Here is a 16,861-nt window from a genome sequence, read left to right on the forward strand (position 1 = left end):
GTGAATGCTACTAGAAAGGGTAACTAGATAGGTGTGTAGAGATAGTTTATTTTAACCTTAACTCTAAGTGAGATTATCAGGAAATTAATTATTATAAAATGATTAATTATTAGCTTCTGAGCAAAGATTAGTCGGAATCAAGTGGCCTGGGTTCAAATCCACTTCAAGACTTATTTGGCAGTGTGACCTGGGTCACCCCACTAAATTTCTCTGTGCTTTTCTTACGAGAAAACTGGTGATCATGATAACCCCGTTTCACAGAGTTAAAAGCCCTATGTTTTGCTTTCACTATAACATACCAATTAAAATGATTCATTAGGAAAAAAGTCTATGACGTTTTAGGCATCCTAAATTATAAAACTGAGTGCCATCAATCTGTAATCCCAGCTTACACGTACCATCTGTCTCTTGCTGAAATGTTTCAGGTCATTCCTTCGCTACAGTTTCACAAAGTACCTGCATGTATGTTTCACCCTGCTGCTGATGTTCAATACCCTTCTGACAAGGCTCTGCAGTTGCTGACTCCCTTTGACCTCCATCCCACCATGGTCCTAGAAGTGCAGGGTAATGTAGATGGCCAAAATGGAAAAGAACCCTGAGAAACTTTTGTTTATCCTAAAACTGGGGTGAACATAGGTACTGGTTTGCCTGGAACAGTCCTACCTTGTATCTGTTGTCTCTGTATAAAAATAATAATGATAATTATTATTATTATGTTTTGAGACAGGGCCTCACTCTGTCACTCAGGCTGGAATGTAGTGGTATGATTATGGCTCACTGCAACCTTGATCTCCTGGGCTCAAGTGATCCTCCTACATCAGCCTCCTAAGTATCTAGGACGACAGGCATGGGCCACCATGCCTGGCTAATTTTTATTTATTTTTTTCTTCAGACAGGGTCTAGCTCTGTTGCCTAGGCTGGAGTGCAATGGAACAATCACAGCTCACTGAAGCCTTGAACTCCCAGGCTCAAGTGATCCTACCACTTCAGCCTCCTGAGTAGCTGGGACTACAGGCGTACACCACCATGCCTAATTTGTTATTTTTTGTAGAGATGGGGTTTTGCTATGTTGCACAGTCTGGTCTCAAACTCCAGGGCTCAAGCGATCCATTCGCCTTGGCCTCCCAAAGTGTTGGGATTACAGGCATGAGTCACTGCACCTAATTTTTAAATTTTTTGTAGAGGCTGGGTGTGGTGGTACACGCCTGTAATCCCAGCACAGTGGGAGGCTGAGACAAGAGGACTGCTTGAGCTCAGGAGTTTGAGACCAGCCTGGGCAACACAGTGAGACCTTGGTCTCTATAAAAAATAGAGGTGGAAGGTTGCAGTGAGCCGAGATCATGCCACTCTGCTCCAGCCCGGGCGACAGAGCGAGACTTTGTCTTTTTTTTTTTTTTGAGACGGAGTCTCGCTCTGTCGCTCAGGCTGGAGTGCAGTGGCGCAATCTCCGCTCACTGCAAGCTCCGCCTCCCGGGTTCACGCCATTCTCTTGCCTCAGCCTCCTGTGTAGCTGGGACTACAGGTGCCCGCTACCGCACCCGGCTAATTTTTTGTATTTTTAGTGGAGACGCGGTTTCACCAAGTTAGCCAGGATGGTCTCGATCTCCTGACCTCGTGATCCGCCTGTCTCGGCCTCCCAAAGTGCTGGGATTACAGGCTTGAGCCACTGTGCCCTCCCCGACTTTGTCTTTAAAAAAAAAAATTATTTGGGCCTGGTAGTATGCACTTGTAGTTCCAGCTACTGGGAGGTTGAGGCGGGAGGATTGTTTGAACCCAGGAGGTGGAGGTCGTAGTGAGTGATCACGCCACTGCACTCCTGTAATCCCACCTGTAATCCCACCTGTAATCCCAGTACTTTGGGAGACTGAAGTGGGCAGATTACACAGTCAGGGGATGGAGACCATCTTGGTTAACACGGTGAAACCCCGTCTCTACTAAAAGTACAAAAAATTATCTGGGCGTAGTGGCATGTGCCTATAGTCCCAGCTGCTGGGGAGGGTGAGGCAGGAGAATGGCATGAACCTGGGAGAAGGAGCTTGCAGTGAGCCAAGATCGCACCACTGCACTCCAGCCTGGGTGACAGAGTGAGACTCTGTCTCAAAAATATAAAAAAATAAAAATAAAAAAATAAATACTTTTTTTGTGGAGACAGCATCTCGCTATGTTGCCCAGGCTGGTCCTGAATTTCTGGGCTCAAATGATCCTCCCACTTTGGTCTCCGCAAGTGCTAGAATTAAAGGCATGAGCCACTGTGCCTGGACTTAGTGTAATTATTAATAGCATTCTCCTTTGCCCTTAAAGTGTCCTGGTTTGGATGATAAGTTTTATGGTGACTCTATCTACAACTCCCCTTTAAAAGGTCACTTATATAATGAACATTTACACTAAAAGGCTACTTTTCTCTGGGCAATGTTCTAGGTGCCAGGAATGCATTACAGAACGAGACAGACAGGTTCCTAATCTCATGGAGCTTCATTTTATTGACTAGGCAGGATCACAGAAATCGAGCTCCACTCATGTCAGCTCTTAGCACTGCAGCAGTGGAACCTGGTAGGGCACACCGAACTGCCACTGTTGGTCCTTTTACATTTTTTAGCCCTTTCCACAATGGAAGAGTAGTCTAAGACCAAATTTGACTTTGTCTTAGCTCTCTGGATCTCTCCTAAAACTGCACGACAAAAGGATCTACTCTTGTTCTTTCTGCTCTAACTTCATTTTCTCTTCCCAGTGCTGCCTCTTCTTTTTCTCAGGAACCTCAAAAGGATTGACTCTTGTGAAGTTCGCTCATGTGAACTGGGATTCTTTTGGTTGTGAAAGGTTTGAAACTTCTAAGAAAGTTTCTTGTGTGCATAAGAGGCAGAGTGTGTAGTGTAGGCAGAGTGTAGGGACAGGAGACCTAGTCCTTATGCTGTTCTGACTCACTGTAGGACTCTGAACATATAGAAGTTTTCCTATCTGAGATGGAAAATGAGATGGTGGGGGTTGGATGATCTCTAAAATTCCATGACTCTAGCTTTGTACGATAAAACACTCATTTTTTATGAATGAAATATGATGGAGGGTACTGGCTTAGAAAGATAAACAAGTGTAACAACAAAGCAAGAGGAGTCAGAATAGGCTTAAGAAAAAAACTAGAAGCCTGGTTGAGCAAATCGAAGTAAATTGATATAACCTCAGGGCTAGAAATCCATATATCTTATCTTAGGAGTACAGGCGTACATCATTTTATTATGCTTCATAGATACTGTGTGCTTAAAAAAAAAGGCAGGTTTGTGACAACGCTGCAAGTCTATCAGCACCGTTTTGCTAACAGCATGTGCTCACTTCCTGTTGCTGCGTCACATTTTGGTAATTCTCACGTTTCGGTATTTCTCACATTTCAAACCTTCTCATTATTACTACATTTGTTACAGTGATCTGTGATCAGTGATCTTTAATGTTACTATTGTAACTGTTTTGGGGGTGCCACGAATTGTGCTCACGTAAGATGGTAAACTTTTTTTTGGTTTTGAGACAGAGTATCGCTCTGTCACCCAGGCAGGAATGCAGCTGCACTAATCATAGCTCACTGCAGCCTCAAACTCCTGGTTTCAGGTGATCTTCCTGCCTCAGTCTCAAGTAGCTGGGACTACAGATGTGTGCCACCATGCCTGTTTCTTTTTTTTTTTTTTTTTAAGAGACAAGGTCTTTTTTTTTTCAGAGACACCTGACCTCAAATGATTCTCCCATCTCAGCCTTACAGGTATGAGACACTGTGCCTAGCCTAAGATGGCAAACTTAATTGATAAACATTGTATGTGTGCTCCACTGACTGGTCATTCCCCTGTCTCTCTCCCTCTTCAGGCTTCCCAACTCCCTGAGATACAACAGCATCAAAATTAGACCATTTAATAATCCTAAAATGGCCTCTAACTATTCAAATGAAGTGAAGAGTGGCATGTCTCTCACTTTGTGGTTGCAGGGAGCAGGGTGATGAAAGGTCTGTCCAGGGGCCAGGAAGAACGGCCCACATCAATCTGCAGGAAAGCACAGCCACGAGAGAAGGATAAGAGGGATGAGACGACTGCTTTAGTAAGAAAGGAATAGCAAAGGCTAAGGTAGGCTGAAAGCTAGGCCTCCTGTGGCAAACAGTTAGCCAAGTGGTAAATGCAAAGAAAAAATTCTTTTTTTTGAGACAGGGTCTCACTGTCACCCAGGCTGGAGTACAGTGGTGCAATCTCACCTCACTGCAACCTCTGCCTCCCAGGCTCAAGTGATCCTCCCACCTTGGCTTCCCAAGTAGCTGGGACTACAGGCATGTGCCACCATGCCCAGATAATTTTTTTTTTTTTTTAGACAGAGTCTCGCTCTGTTGCACAAGCTGGAGTGCAGCGGCACGATCTTGGCTCACTGCAACCTCTGCCTCCCGGGTTGAAGCAATTCTCCTGCCTCAGCCTCCCAAGTAGCCGGGACAACAGGTGCACGCCGCCACTCGGCTAATTTTTTGTATTTTAGTAGAGACGTGATTTCACCGTATTGCCCAAACTGGTCTTGAACTCCAGAGCTCAGGCAATCCACCTGCCTCGGCCTCCCAAAGTGCTAGGATTATAGGCATGAGCCACTGGGCCCGGTCAATTTTTGTATTTTATGTAGAGACAGGGTTTTGCCATGTTGCCCAGGCTGGTCTTGAACTCCTGAGCTCAAGGGATCTGCCTGCTTTGGTCTTACACAGTGCTAGGATTACAGGCGTGAGCCACCACATCCAGCTGAAAAAATTCTTGAAGAAAATTAAAAGTGCTACTCTAGTGAAAACATGTATGATAAGAAAGCAAAACAGCCTTATTGCTGACATGGATAAAGTTTTTTTTTTTTTTTTTTTTGAGACGGAGTCTCGCTTTGTCGCCCAGGCTGGAGTGCAGTGGCCGGATCTCAGCTCACTGCAAGCTCCGCCTCCCGGGTTTACGCCATTCTCCTGCCTCAGCCTCCCGAGTAGCTGGGACTACAGGCGCCCACCACCTCGCCCGGCTAGTTTTTTGTATTTTTAGTAGAGACGGGGTTTCACCATATTAGCCAGGATGGTCTCGATCTCCTGACCTCGTGATCCGCCCGTCTCGGCCTCCCAAAGTGCTGGGATTACAGGCTTGAGCCACCGCGCCCGGCCAAAGTTTTAACAGTATGGATAGATCAAATCAGCCATGATACACACTTATCCCAAGCCTAATCCAGAGCAAGGCCCTAACCCTCTTCAATTCTATGAAGGCTGAGAGAGGTGAAGAAGCTGCAGAAGAGAAGTCTGAAGCTAGCAGAGATTGGTTCATGAAGTTTAAGGAAGAAAAATCCATCTCCTTAACATTAAAATGCAAGACGAAGCAGCAAGTGCTGATGGACAAGCTATAGCAAGTTAGCCAGAAGATCTAGCTAAGATCACTGATGAAGGTGGCTACACTAAACAACAGATTTTCAATGTAGATGAAACTGTCTTCTATTGAAAGAAGATGCTGGGCAGGCGTGGTGGCTCATGCCTGTAATCCCAGCACTTTGGAAGTCTGAGGCGGGTGGATTACAAGGTCAGGAGTTCGAGACCAGCCTGGCCAATATGGTGAAACTCCATCTCTACTACTAATACAAAAATTAGCCGGGTGTGGTGGTGTGCGCCTATAGTCCCAGCTACTCGGGAGGCTGAGGCAGGAGAATTGCTTGAACCTGGGAGGTGGAGGTTGTGGTGAGCCGAGATTGCGCCACTGCACTCCAGCCTGGGCCACAGAGCAAGACTCAGTCTCAAAAGAAAAAAAAAAAATAAATAAAAGATGCCGCCTAGGACTTTCATAGCCAGAGAAGAGAAGTCAATGCCTGGCTTCAAAGGACAAGCTAACTCTCTCTTTAGGGCTAATGCAGCTGGTGACTTTAAGTTGAAGCCAATGCTCATTTACCATTCTAAAAATTCTAGGGCCCTTAAGAATTATGCTGAATCTACTCTGCCTGTGCTCTATAAATGGAACAACAAAGCCTAGATGACAGTACATCGGTTTACAGCATGGTTTCCTGAATATTTTAAACCCACTGTTGAAATCTAGTACTCAGAACGAAAGATTCCTTTTCAAAACATTTCTGCTCACTGGTAATGCATCTAAGCCAAGAGCTCTGATGGAGATGAACAAGGAGCTTAATGTTGTTTTCATGCCTACTAACATAACATCCATTTTGCAGCCCACAGATCAAGAAGTAATTCAACTTTCAAGCATTGCTATTTAAGAAATATATTCTGTAAGGCTATAGCTGTCATATAGATAGTGATTCCTCTAATGGATCTAGGAAAGCAAATGAAAACTTCCTGGAAATAATTCACCATCTTGGATGCCATTAAGAATACTGGTGATTCATGGGAGGAGGTCAAAATATCAACATTAACATGAGTTTGGAAGAAGTTGATTCCAACCCTCTTGTGGGCTTTCAAGACTTCAAGTGAGGAAGTAACTGCAAATGCGACACAAAATAGTATGAGAAGCAGGCCGGGCGTGGTGGCTCATGCCTGTAATCCCAGAACTTTGGGTGGCTGAGGCGGGTGGATCACTTGAGGCCAGGAGTTTGAGACTAGCCTGGTCAACATGGTGAAACCCATCTCTACTAAAATACAAAAAATTAGCCAGGCGTGGTGCTGTGTGACTGTAATCCCAGCTACTCTGGAGGCCGAGGTGGGAGAATTGCTTGAATCCGGGAGGCAGAGGTTGCAGTGAGCCGAGATCATGCCATTGCACTCCAGCCCTGGGTAACAGAGCGAGACTTTGTCTCAGAAAAAAAAAAAAAAAAGAAATAGTAAGAGAACTAGAAATAGAAATGGAACATGAGGATGCGACAGAATTACTGCAATCTCAAGATAAAACCTGAACAGATGAGGAGTTGCTTCTTATAGATGAGCAAAGTGGTTTCTTGAGATGAAATCTACTCCTGGTGAAGATGCTGTGAACATTATTGAAATGATAAAAAAAGATTTAGACTATGACATAAACTTAGTTGATAAAGCAGTGGCTGGATTCGGGAGAATTGACTCAAATTTTGAAAGAAGTTGTACTGTGGTTAAAATGCTATCAAACAGCATCACATGCTACAGAGAACTCTTTCATGAAAGGAAGAGTAGATTGATGTGGCAAACTTAACGGTCTTATTTTACAAAATTGCCATGGCCAGCCCAACCTTCAGCAATAACCACCCTGATCTGTCAGCAACTATCAACACTGAGGCAAGATTCTCCACTAGCAAAAAGATTACGACTTGCTGGCCGGGCGCGGTGGCTCACGTGTATAATCCCAGCACTTTGGGAGGCCGAGGCAGGCGGATCACGAGGTCAGGAGATCGAAACCATCCTGGTTAACGTGGTGAAACCTTGTCTCTACTAAAAATACAAAAAATTAGCCGGGCATGGTGGCAGGCATCTGTAGTCCCAGCCATTCGGGAGGCTGAGGTAGGAGAGTAGCATGAACCCAGGAGGCGGAGCTTGCAGTGAGCCGAGATCGCACCACTGCACTCCAGCCTGGGCAACAGTGTGAGACTCGCTGAAGGTTCAGATAATTGTTGGCTTATATACACTGAAAAACCAAAAAATGTGTGTGACTTGCTTTATTGTCATGATCTGGAACCAAATCTGGAACATCTTCAAGGTATGCCTATATTGTGTTGTACAGGGAGAAAAGCAGGGGAACAAATGAAACTGCAGAACACACATGTAAAGATATAACTTTGTTTAAGGGAATAATGACAGAGAAACTACACGGGAGCTTTGGGACTTACAGTGCTCAAAGGAAAAGTCTGATAAAAGCTACAGTCACCCAATAACTTAGAAATAAAGTACGAAGTTAAGTTTGGATCCAAGAATAATTTATTTATGGCTAAAGAGCAAATGGTCCAAAAGTTTTGTGTATACTGTATCCAAAGCTCACTCATTTCCTTATTCCTCGTGTGAGAGAGAGGAGTTCACTCTTACCTGTAAGAAAGGGTATCAAGCCCACTGATACTTGTATTTGTGTGTGTGTGTATATGTGTGGGTGTGTCTATGCCTCAAACAAGCACCAGCTTCTTAACCAGAAACCTGCAAAGGAAGGGCAAACATTAAATCCTCACTCCACCATCATACATACCTTGTTCAGCATAGAGCTCACAAGGGCTGAGGGACCCAACACAGAGTCATCTAAGGAGTCCAGAGAAGAACGCACCCGTAGAAAGGCCAGGCCAAAGGACTGATGACGCATGAAGGGTTGGGAGCAGGTCAGGCGAAGTCGATCCCATAACTCTCCTGAGGCTGGAGCCAGGAAATCAACTCAAGGGAAAAAGAGAAAGAAAATAAGTGGGGAATGGAAACGCATAAATGGGAGAAAAAGAGGACGAAAAGGTCTAATACTAAGGAAAGGAGCTATAGAGAGTAACCTCCAACAAAAGGAAGAAGGAGGTCATCAGTAAATGTCCCCTTAGGCTCAGGTGCTCAGGGTATGGTAATGCCAAGCAGGCCAGTCAGGGCATTCTCATTTCCAGTCCCTTGCCTTCTCGTCATCATTTCTCTGTCACAGTTCCACACCATTCTCAGCATGAATTCTATTCCTTCTCCAGGGACCTCATCAATATCTCATTTTAAGAAGTTACCTGCAGAGTAAGGGCCCAGTGGATTACCTGAGATATATATCAACCCTTCCTGGATCATAAGACTTCAACCTCCCTCACACCACCACGTGCTCTACATGCTCACAGTATCACATTCCGATATCACAAACCCTCCACATCTTTAGTTCCTAACACTGTCCAGTCAGTACTTCACTTCCTCCAAATCATATGCCCCTCCAATGTCACTCTTCCTTTACAACATTACAAATACTTCCAACTTAAAAACAGACAAATCCTTATGAGACTGTACATTCCTAGAGGCTAGGAATCAGATCTTATGTTTTTTCTGTAGTGCCTAGTGAACAGAGATTTGTATAAACAGAATTCAGTAAACATTATATACTATATAACCACTATGTAGCCTTCCATCACTTACATAAACATCTATCCGCCGGGCGCGGTGGCTCACACCTGTAATCCCAGCACTCTGGGAGGCTGAGGCGGGCAGATCACAAGGTCAGGAGATCGAGACCATCCTGGCTAACAGGGTGAAACCCCGTCTCTACTAAAAATACAAAAAAAAAGCCAGGCGTGGTGGTGGGCGCCTGTAGTCCCAGCTACTTGGGAGGCTGAGGCAGGAGAATGGCGTGAACCCGGAAGGCGGAGCTTGCAGTGAGCTGAGATCACGCCACTGCACTCCAGCCTGGGCGACACAGCGAGACTCCGTCTCAAAAAAACAAAACAAAACAAAACAAAACAAAACAAAAAACATCTATCCTACATCCACACTTATACCCACAAAAACTTATTATTGTTATTATTTTTTGAGACAGAGTTTCATTCTTTTCGCCCAGGCTGGAGTGCAATGGCACAATCTCGGCTCACTGCAACCTTTGCCTCCCAGGTTCAAGCAATTCTTCTGCCTCAGCCTCCTCAATAGCTGGGATTACAGGCGCTTACCACCATGCCCGGCTAATTTTTGTATTTTTAGTAGAGATGGGATTTCACCATGTTGGCCAGGCTGGTCTCGAACTCCTGACCTCAGATGATCCACCCGCCCCGATCTCCCAAAGTGCTGGGATTACAGGCGTGAGCCACCGCATCCGGCCACAAAAATAATCAACAAGTGTGTGTGTTCTATATATTGGGCCCTACCGAACCACAAGTTATGTATAAATATAAATAGTTCATAAATCTCCATCTCTCCAGCTAGCATGCATCCTCAGCACACAGATCTCACACACAAGCACACCACTCCTTAACCACCCTTTGCCCCCAACAGATATAACTAAGCCCCTGCACAGGCTCCCTCTCACAGTCTACACCTAATAGCACTCACAGCCCTCTTTAGTACTGCATCTCTGTTTCTCATAAAGACCACCCCCATCTTTTCTGCTTTTGCCCTCTTTACCATCTTTAAACATGCGGACCCCAGAGCGGTTCTTCCCCTGCTTTGAATCAGTTAGAGACATTAGCATGGTTGCAGGGAGCAGGGTGACGAAAGGTCTGTCCAGGGGCCAGGAAGAACGGCCCACATCAATTTGCAGGAATGCACAGCCACAGTTACCTGGGGACAAAAGGTTGAGAGAAGGTTAAGAGGGATGAGACATCTGAAGACAAAGGAATAGGGTGGAAGGAGGTCACTTCTCTACTTCACAGCTAGTTGAAAGCCAGAAAGGTTTATCGATATGTGGAGTCCCACAGGGAGCCAGTAACTGGAGTGGAATGAGACTCCAGTCCACTAAATACCAATGTCACACATTCACCATGTTCCTTCCAGCCAGAACCCTTCCCCCGATTAAAGAGACTTGTTGCTTCTCTGTCCTCTGGCCCTGGTAGAGAGCGCTAAATTCTGTCTCTTTTAATTCCTTGCTAGGGAGCCTGACATCTCTCTGTCCTGACGAAACAGACCAGTGGACTTGACAGTTCCAGATTCCAGAGAATTCTAAGGTCAATCTTCTCAATCCATAAACTCCTATTCAGCCTTCTTGGATTATCCTTGCACAGTTCATCTCTCCAGCATCCTCCTGACACTGATATTTACAGGTGTATGCAGGTTCTATTTGTTGTGATTTATTTTTATTTTTTGTGAGACAGGGTCTCACTGTTGCCCAGGCTGGAGTGCAGTGGCATTATCACAGCTCACTGCAGCCTCAACCTCCTGGGCTCAGATGATCCTTCTACCTCAGCTTCTCATGTAACTGGGACTACAGGTGTGCACGATCACACCTGGCTAATTTTTGAACTTTTAGTAGAGACGGCATTTTGCCATGTTGCCCAGGCTGATCTCAAACTCCTGGGTTCAAGGGATCCTCCCGCCTTGGCCTCCCAAAGTGTTGGGATTACAGGCATGAGCCATTGTGCCTGGCTGGGATTTATAATTACCTCAGTGTCCTAAGGTTTTACCCAAACCACTAAGATCAAAGCATGGTAGTTATGTTGCATAAGGAGCACCATTCACATTGTATTCTACGTGAATAGAGCCCTTGGAGTTCTCCACACAGATCTGCTCCAAGGGCAAGGGCCACATTTCCCTTTGACACCCAGGTAAAACTTATTCCCTAAAGGCAGCTCAGCCAGAATGAACTGAGACACGCTAGTGGAGTAGTTAGAGGGGACTATCATTCCTGTGTTCTTCCTCAGAGGTTCCTAGGCCACAGAGAACTCACCCACATCAATGTAGCCAATGGGCACTGCCCTCTCCAGCTGTAGTTCTACTTTCAGTTGCCCACTCTTGTCCTGAGGGCAGCTGAGCCAAGGTCTCCTTGGATTATCTGGGTTTAGCAAGTTCTCTACAGGATACCTGGGATCCTAAGTAAGAGAGGAGGAGAAAATCAGGAATCTCACTGAGCCCAAGGGAAAAAGGATGCCCACAAATGAGGTGTCCCTAAAACTCCAAACCGTCCCAGTCATCCTAACATGATAGACAAGGCACTAGATGGGAGGCCATAGGAATTCTGTTATCATGTGCCAAGTGGTTTACAGGTATCATTCTTCTCTATCTCATTTACCAGATGACCTCCTTTAATCTTCACAAGAATTCTTAGGTGGTTACTATTATTACTTCCAAGTTAACAGATCAGTACTGAAGCTGAGAGGTTCAGAAACTTACTGAAGGCCATAGGCTCAATAACCAAGCAAAGCAGAATTCCCAGGTTTCTGAAAGCAGAGTTCTTTTTTTTTTTTTTTCCGAGACAAGAGTCTCACTCTGTCAGCCAGGCTGGAGTGCAGTGACACAATCTCGGCTCAATGCAACCTCCGCCTCCCGAATTTAAGCAATTCTCTGCCTCAGCCACCTGAGTAGCTGGGATTACAGGTGCTCACCACCATGACTGGCTAATTTTTTGTGTTTTTAGTAGAGACGAGGTTTCACCATTTTGGCCAGGCTGTTCTTGAACTCCTGACCTCGTGATCCACCCACCACGGCCTCCCAAAGTGCTGGGATTATAGGTGTGAGCCACCACGCCCAGCCAAAAGCAGAGCTTTTTTTTTTTTTTTGAGACAGTCTCACTCTGTTGCCCAGGCTGGAGTGCAGCGGCGTGATCTCAGCTCACTGCAAGCTCCGCCTCCCGGGTTCATGCCATTCTCCTGCCTCAGTCTCCCCAGTAGCTGGGACTACAGGCGCCCGCCACCACACCTGGCTAATTTTTTTGGTACTTTTAGTAGAGGTGAGGTTTCACGTGTTAGCCAGGATGGTCTCAATCTCCTGACCTTGTGATCTGCCCGCCTAGGCCTCCGAAAGTGCTGGGATTATGGGTGTGAGACGCCGTGCCCGGCCTAAAAGCAGAGCTCTTAACTACCATGATACGCTATTTCATTTATAAGATTTTTTTTTTTGAGATGGAATTTTGCTCTTGTTTCCTAGGCTGGAGTGCAATGGCGTGATCTCTGCTCACTGCAACCTCTGCCTCCCGGGTTCAAGCAATTCTCCCGCTTCAGCCTCCCGAGTAGCTGCGATTACAGGCATGTACCACCACCCCTGGCTAATTTTGTATTTTTAGTAGAGATGGGGTTTCTCCATGTTGGTCAGGCTGGTCTCGAACTCCCGACCTCAGGTGATCTGCCCACCTCGGCCTCCCAAAGTGCTGGGATTACAGGCGTGAGCCACCGAGCCCAGCCAAGATGTTTTCAAGGACATTTATTTATCTTTATAGTTATTCTGTGGGATAAGAAAGTCAAATATTTTTATTCTAAGTTTATAACTGATGCTTAGATATAAAGTGATTAATCAAAATCAATAATAATGATATTGAGATATAAATTATGAGTTCTAACCTAAAGTCAGATATTTTTTGGTTGACAGATCTTGAGTAAACTACTTTCTCTCTCTGGGTCTAAATTTCTTTCCTTCTGTAATCCCAGCTACTTGGGGGCCAAGGCAGGAGAATCACTTGAGCCTGGGAGGCGGAAGTTGCAGTCAGCCAAGACTGGGCCACTGTACTCCAGCCTGGGCGACAGAGTGAGACCCTATATCAAACAAACAAACAAACAAACACACAAATTTCTTCTTTTTTTTTTTTTTTTTTTTTAGAGACAGGGTCTTGCCCAGGGTGGAGTACAGTGATACAATCATGGCTCGCTGCAGCCTCAAATCCCTGCAAAGATCACTTGAGTGATCCCCCTGCCTCTGCCTCCTAAGTGAGTAGCTGGGACTACAGGTGTATGCCACTGCACCTAGTTAATTTGTATTTTTAATTGAGACAGGGTCTTGCTCATTGCCCAGGGTACAGTGCAGTGGCACAATCGCAGCTCACTGTAGCCTTAACTTCCCAGGCTTAGGAACCTCCCACCTCAGTCTCCTGAGGAGGTGGGCTACAGGTGCATGCCACCACACCCGACTAACTTTTGTATTTTTTGTAGAGATGGGGCTTCACCATGTTTCCCAGGCTGGTCTTGAACTCCTGGGCTCAAGCAATCTGCTCACCTCAGCCTCCCAAAGTGCTGGGATTACAGCTGTGAGCCACCGCACCTGGCTATTTAAAATTTTTTTGTAGAGATGGGATCTTGTTACATTGCTCAGGTTGGTCTCCAACCCCGGCCTCAAGCTATCCTTCCACCTCAACCTCCCAAAGTGTTGGGATTACAGGTATGAGCCCTGTAATGTAAATGTGTTCATCCATAAGTGAAAGAGAGAGACCAGACTCATGGTTTTCAACCTGTTCTGTTTTAGCAATAAAACCCTTTTAACTGAAATCTTACACTGGTGTGTGTGTGTGTGTGTGCACGCGCACATGTGCATGTTTTTTTGATAAATAAAAGGAGAGCTCTGGTTAGAGCACAGGTAGGGAGGACTAAGGACATACTTGTCCCCTTCTCCCTTTCAACTTCCAGAAGTGGGTCTCTCTACAGAGTACAGCTGAAAACACGAAGTTTGAAACTAGCTAATGTTCTCTAGCATTTTATAAGGCTCAGAGTCTATGAAGCAGTTGGGCGTGGTGGCTCACGCCTGTAATCTCAGCACTCTGGGAGGCCAAGGCAGGAAGATCATGAGGTCAGGAGTTTGAGACCAGCCTGGCCAACATAGTGAAACCCTATCTCTACTAAAAATACAAAAATTAGCTGGGCATGGTGGCATGTGCCTATAGTCCCAGCTACTCAGGAGACTGAGGCAGGAGAATCACTTGAACTCAGGAGGCAGAGGTTGTGAAGAGCCAAGATCACACCACTGCAGTCCAGCCTGGGCAACAGAGCAAGATTCCATCTAAAAAAAATAAAAAGTCTATGAAGCAAATTGTTTAGCCTGACCATGCAGGTAAGGAGGGTAAGTGTAATACTATTTTTCTTAGAATAGGGGTTAATATATTAGTTCCTAAAGATCCTCTAAGGGTCTTTTCTTTTTCTTTTTTTTTGATACAAGGTCTTGCTCTGTCACCCAGGCAGGAGTGCAGTGGCACAATCATGGCTCACTATTAGCCTCAACCTCCTGGGCTCAAGTAATTCTCCCACCATGGCTTCCTGAGTAGCCGGGTCCACAGGCACATGCTCTCACACAGGGCTAATTTTTAATTTTTTGTGGAAATGGGATCTCCCTGTGTTGCTCAGGCTGGTCTTGAAGTCTTGGGCTCAAGAGATCCTCCTGCCCTACGCTCCCAAAGTGCTGGAATTACAGGCATGAGTCCCATGCCTGGTCTAAGGATCTCCCTGAAATGTGTGGGGATGTTTTTGACTGTCACAATGACTAAGATGCCTGGGGGCCAGGGATGCTAAATATCTCATCATGCAAAAGATATTGCTACAAAATACAGACTTATGGCCCCAAATGCCAATGGCACCCCTTGAGAAAGACCAGGATAACAGAAGAGGAAGAGGGCGAGTAGGAGTAAATAGAGCAGTGACAGGAGAGGAAAGGGTGGGAAGTCCCTAAGAATCACCACATCAGATCAGGCCTGGTCTCAGGGCCTAGAATCTAGCCCTAATTGGGATATTGTAGAACTTTCAGGAAGGAGGCTGAGATCACACTTGATGGTGGTGGTGATATCCTCACAAGTCTGGGATTACCTCAAGTGCCCTGCCCTGTTCTCAATGATAGAATGATCGAACTCCCCTTCTGAGGATCCTGGTGCAGTTTCTGGTCTTACAGCTTTGCCAGCGCCCTTCAAACTGGCTGGAATCCTGAGGGTGCTGCTTTGTGTACTTTCAACTTCTGAGAATACTTCTTTTGCGCTTCCTGCACTTCTGTGGGAACAACCTAAGGGCAAGAGCTGTTTCTTCTCTTAGACTCTGAACGCACAATGTCTCTTCTGTTAGATTGGGAGTTTCCTGAAAGTGGAGCCAAGACTCCTGTTTTTTCACTCCTTTCAGTTATCAAGAAAACAAATCATGCCTGCTGATTAATATACCTGAGAAGAAAATGATACCACATGGCTGATCTTCACAGGAGCCATGGTGGCCCAGCAGCTGTTTCAAGTACAAGGCAAAAATGCTTCCTCCCAAGATTTCTTCTGTCACTACTTTGGCACTGACTATGTGTTAGCTTCCAGAAAAGCAAGAATCCTCATATCACTCCTGAAAAAGAGAACAGAAGAAAAACAAACTAGCCGTGCCTGTGATAACAGGAGTTATTTGCAGCAGTCAGTTCATTTCTTTCTTTATTTTTTTTTTTTGGGACAGAGTCTCACTCTGTCACCCAGGCTGGAGTGCAGTGGTGCGATCTTGGCTCACTGCAAGCTTTGCCTCCCAGGTTTATGCCATTCTCCTGCCTCAGCCTCTCAAGTAGCCAGGATTACAGGCACATGCCACCACGCCCGGCTAATTTTTTATATTTTAAGTAGAGACAGAGTTTCACTGTGTTAGCCAGGATGGTCTCGATTTCCTGACCTCGTGATCCACCAGCCTCGGCCTCCCGAAGTGTTGGGATTACAGGTGTGAGCCACTGCACCCGGCCGAGTTAGTCCATGACCAACATGGGCCTGGTGGGAGTGGTGGCAGGGAGTAGGTTTGGATCAGCTGATGAGGCTCCAAAAAACACAAAATAACTCGAATGCAACCAGAAGGCAACACAGCAGCAAGTGCAAAATAATATATTAAGATGTTAATGTCGGATTTGTATATACGTGAGCTCTCAAGGGCATGAATTGTGCCTTAAATTATACACCTTTATATCACTAGAGCCTAGTACATGGTAAGGATAGGCAACAAATGTTCAACAAAATATATGACACAACTTTTTTTCTTCTTCTCCTAAAATGAATCTTCCTACATTTAGCTTTTCATGAAGTTATTCCTCTACTAGACATCTTCAAAGACTTGCTGATTTATGCAAAACCCTTGGTAAGCTGGGTGTGGTGACATGTGCCTGTATTACTTTACTCAGGAGACTGAGGCAGGAAGATCACTTGAGCCCAGGAGTTGGAGGCTGCAGTGAGCCATGATGGTGCCACTGTATTCCAGCCTGGGTGACAGAGTGAGACCCTAACTCTAAAAAAAAAAGTTCACATGGGTATTTGTACTTCGTGTTTTGCTAAACATTTTAGGTAAATTTTTAAATATATGCAAAAACACACATATTAGTATAATGAACTCATGCATCCATCACCTTGCTTCAACAATTCCTTGCTGAGAGGAGTTTTAAAGTTGTCTGAATGTCTTTAGGTGGAATATCTTCAAATATTTAACCCTGTCTATTTTATTCATGTTTATTACCCATCTGGCTCCTGAAAATATGAGTCCATGACTCTTGATATACGCCTGGCCATAATGGTCTTTTTGCTTACCCTCCCCACCAAAAGTTTTTTTCCCTTTTCTCCAAGATTTTGCTCATGCCATTGCCTATGATTGGAATGTTCTTTCTCTT

The 16,861-nt window shown here is 45.3% G+C and overlaps 2 protein-coding genes across 2 annotated transcripts in view; one reads left to right on the forward strand and one right to left on the reverse strand.

Moving 5' to 3' along the window:
* Positions 1-16,861, forward strand: part of RNF121 (ring finger protein 121) — a 231,211-nt gene that overhangs the window by 142,677 nt on the left and 71,673 nt on the right. The window lies entirely within an intron of this gene.
* Positions 1-16,861, reverse strand: part of XNDC1N (XRCC1 N-terminal domain containing 1, N-terminal like) — a 40,309-nt gene that overhangs the window by 20,103 nt on the left and 3,345 nt on the right. Inside the window, 4 exon segments of the mRNA XM_050756548.1 lie at positions 8,112-8,290; positions 9,980-10,135; positions 11,238-11,379; positions 15,408-15,573. Of these exon segments, the coding sequence (XP_050612505.1) occupies positions 8,112-8,290; positions 9,980-10,135; positions 11,238-11,379; positions 15,408-15,452 (522 nt within the window). The 5' untranslated portion in view covers positions 15,453-15,573.

This window comes from Macaca thibetana, chromosome 14 (assembly GCF_024542745.1).
Source record: "Macaca thibetana thibetana isolate TM-01 chromosome 14, ASM2454274v1, whole genome shotgun sequence".
Lineage (NCBI taxonomy): Eukaryota > Metazoa > Chordata > Mammalia > Primates > Cercopithecidae > Macaca > Macaca thibetana.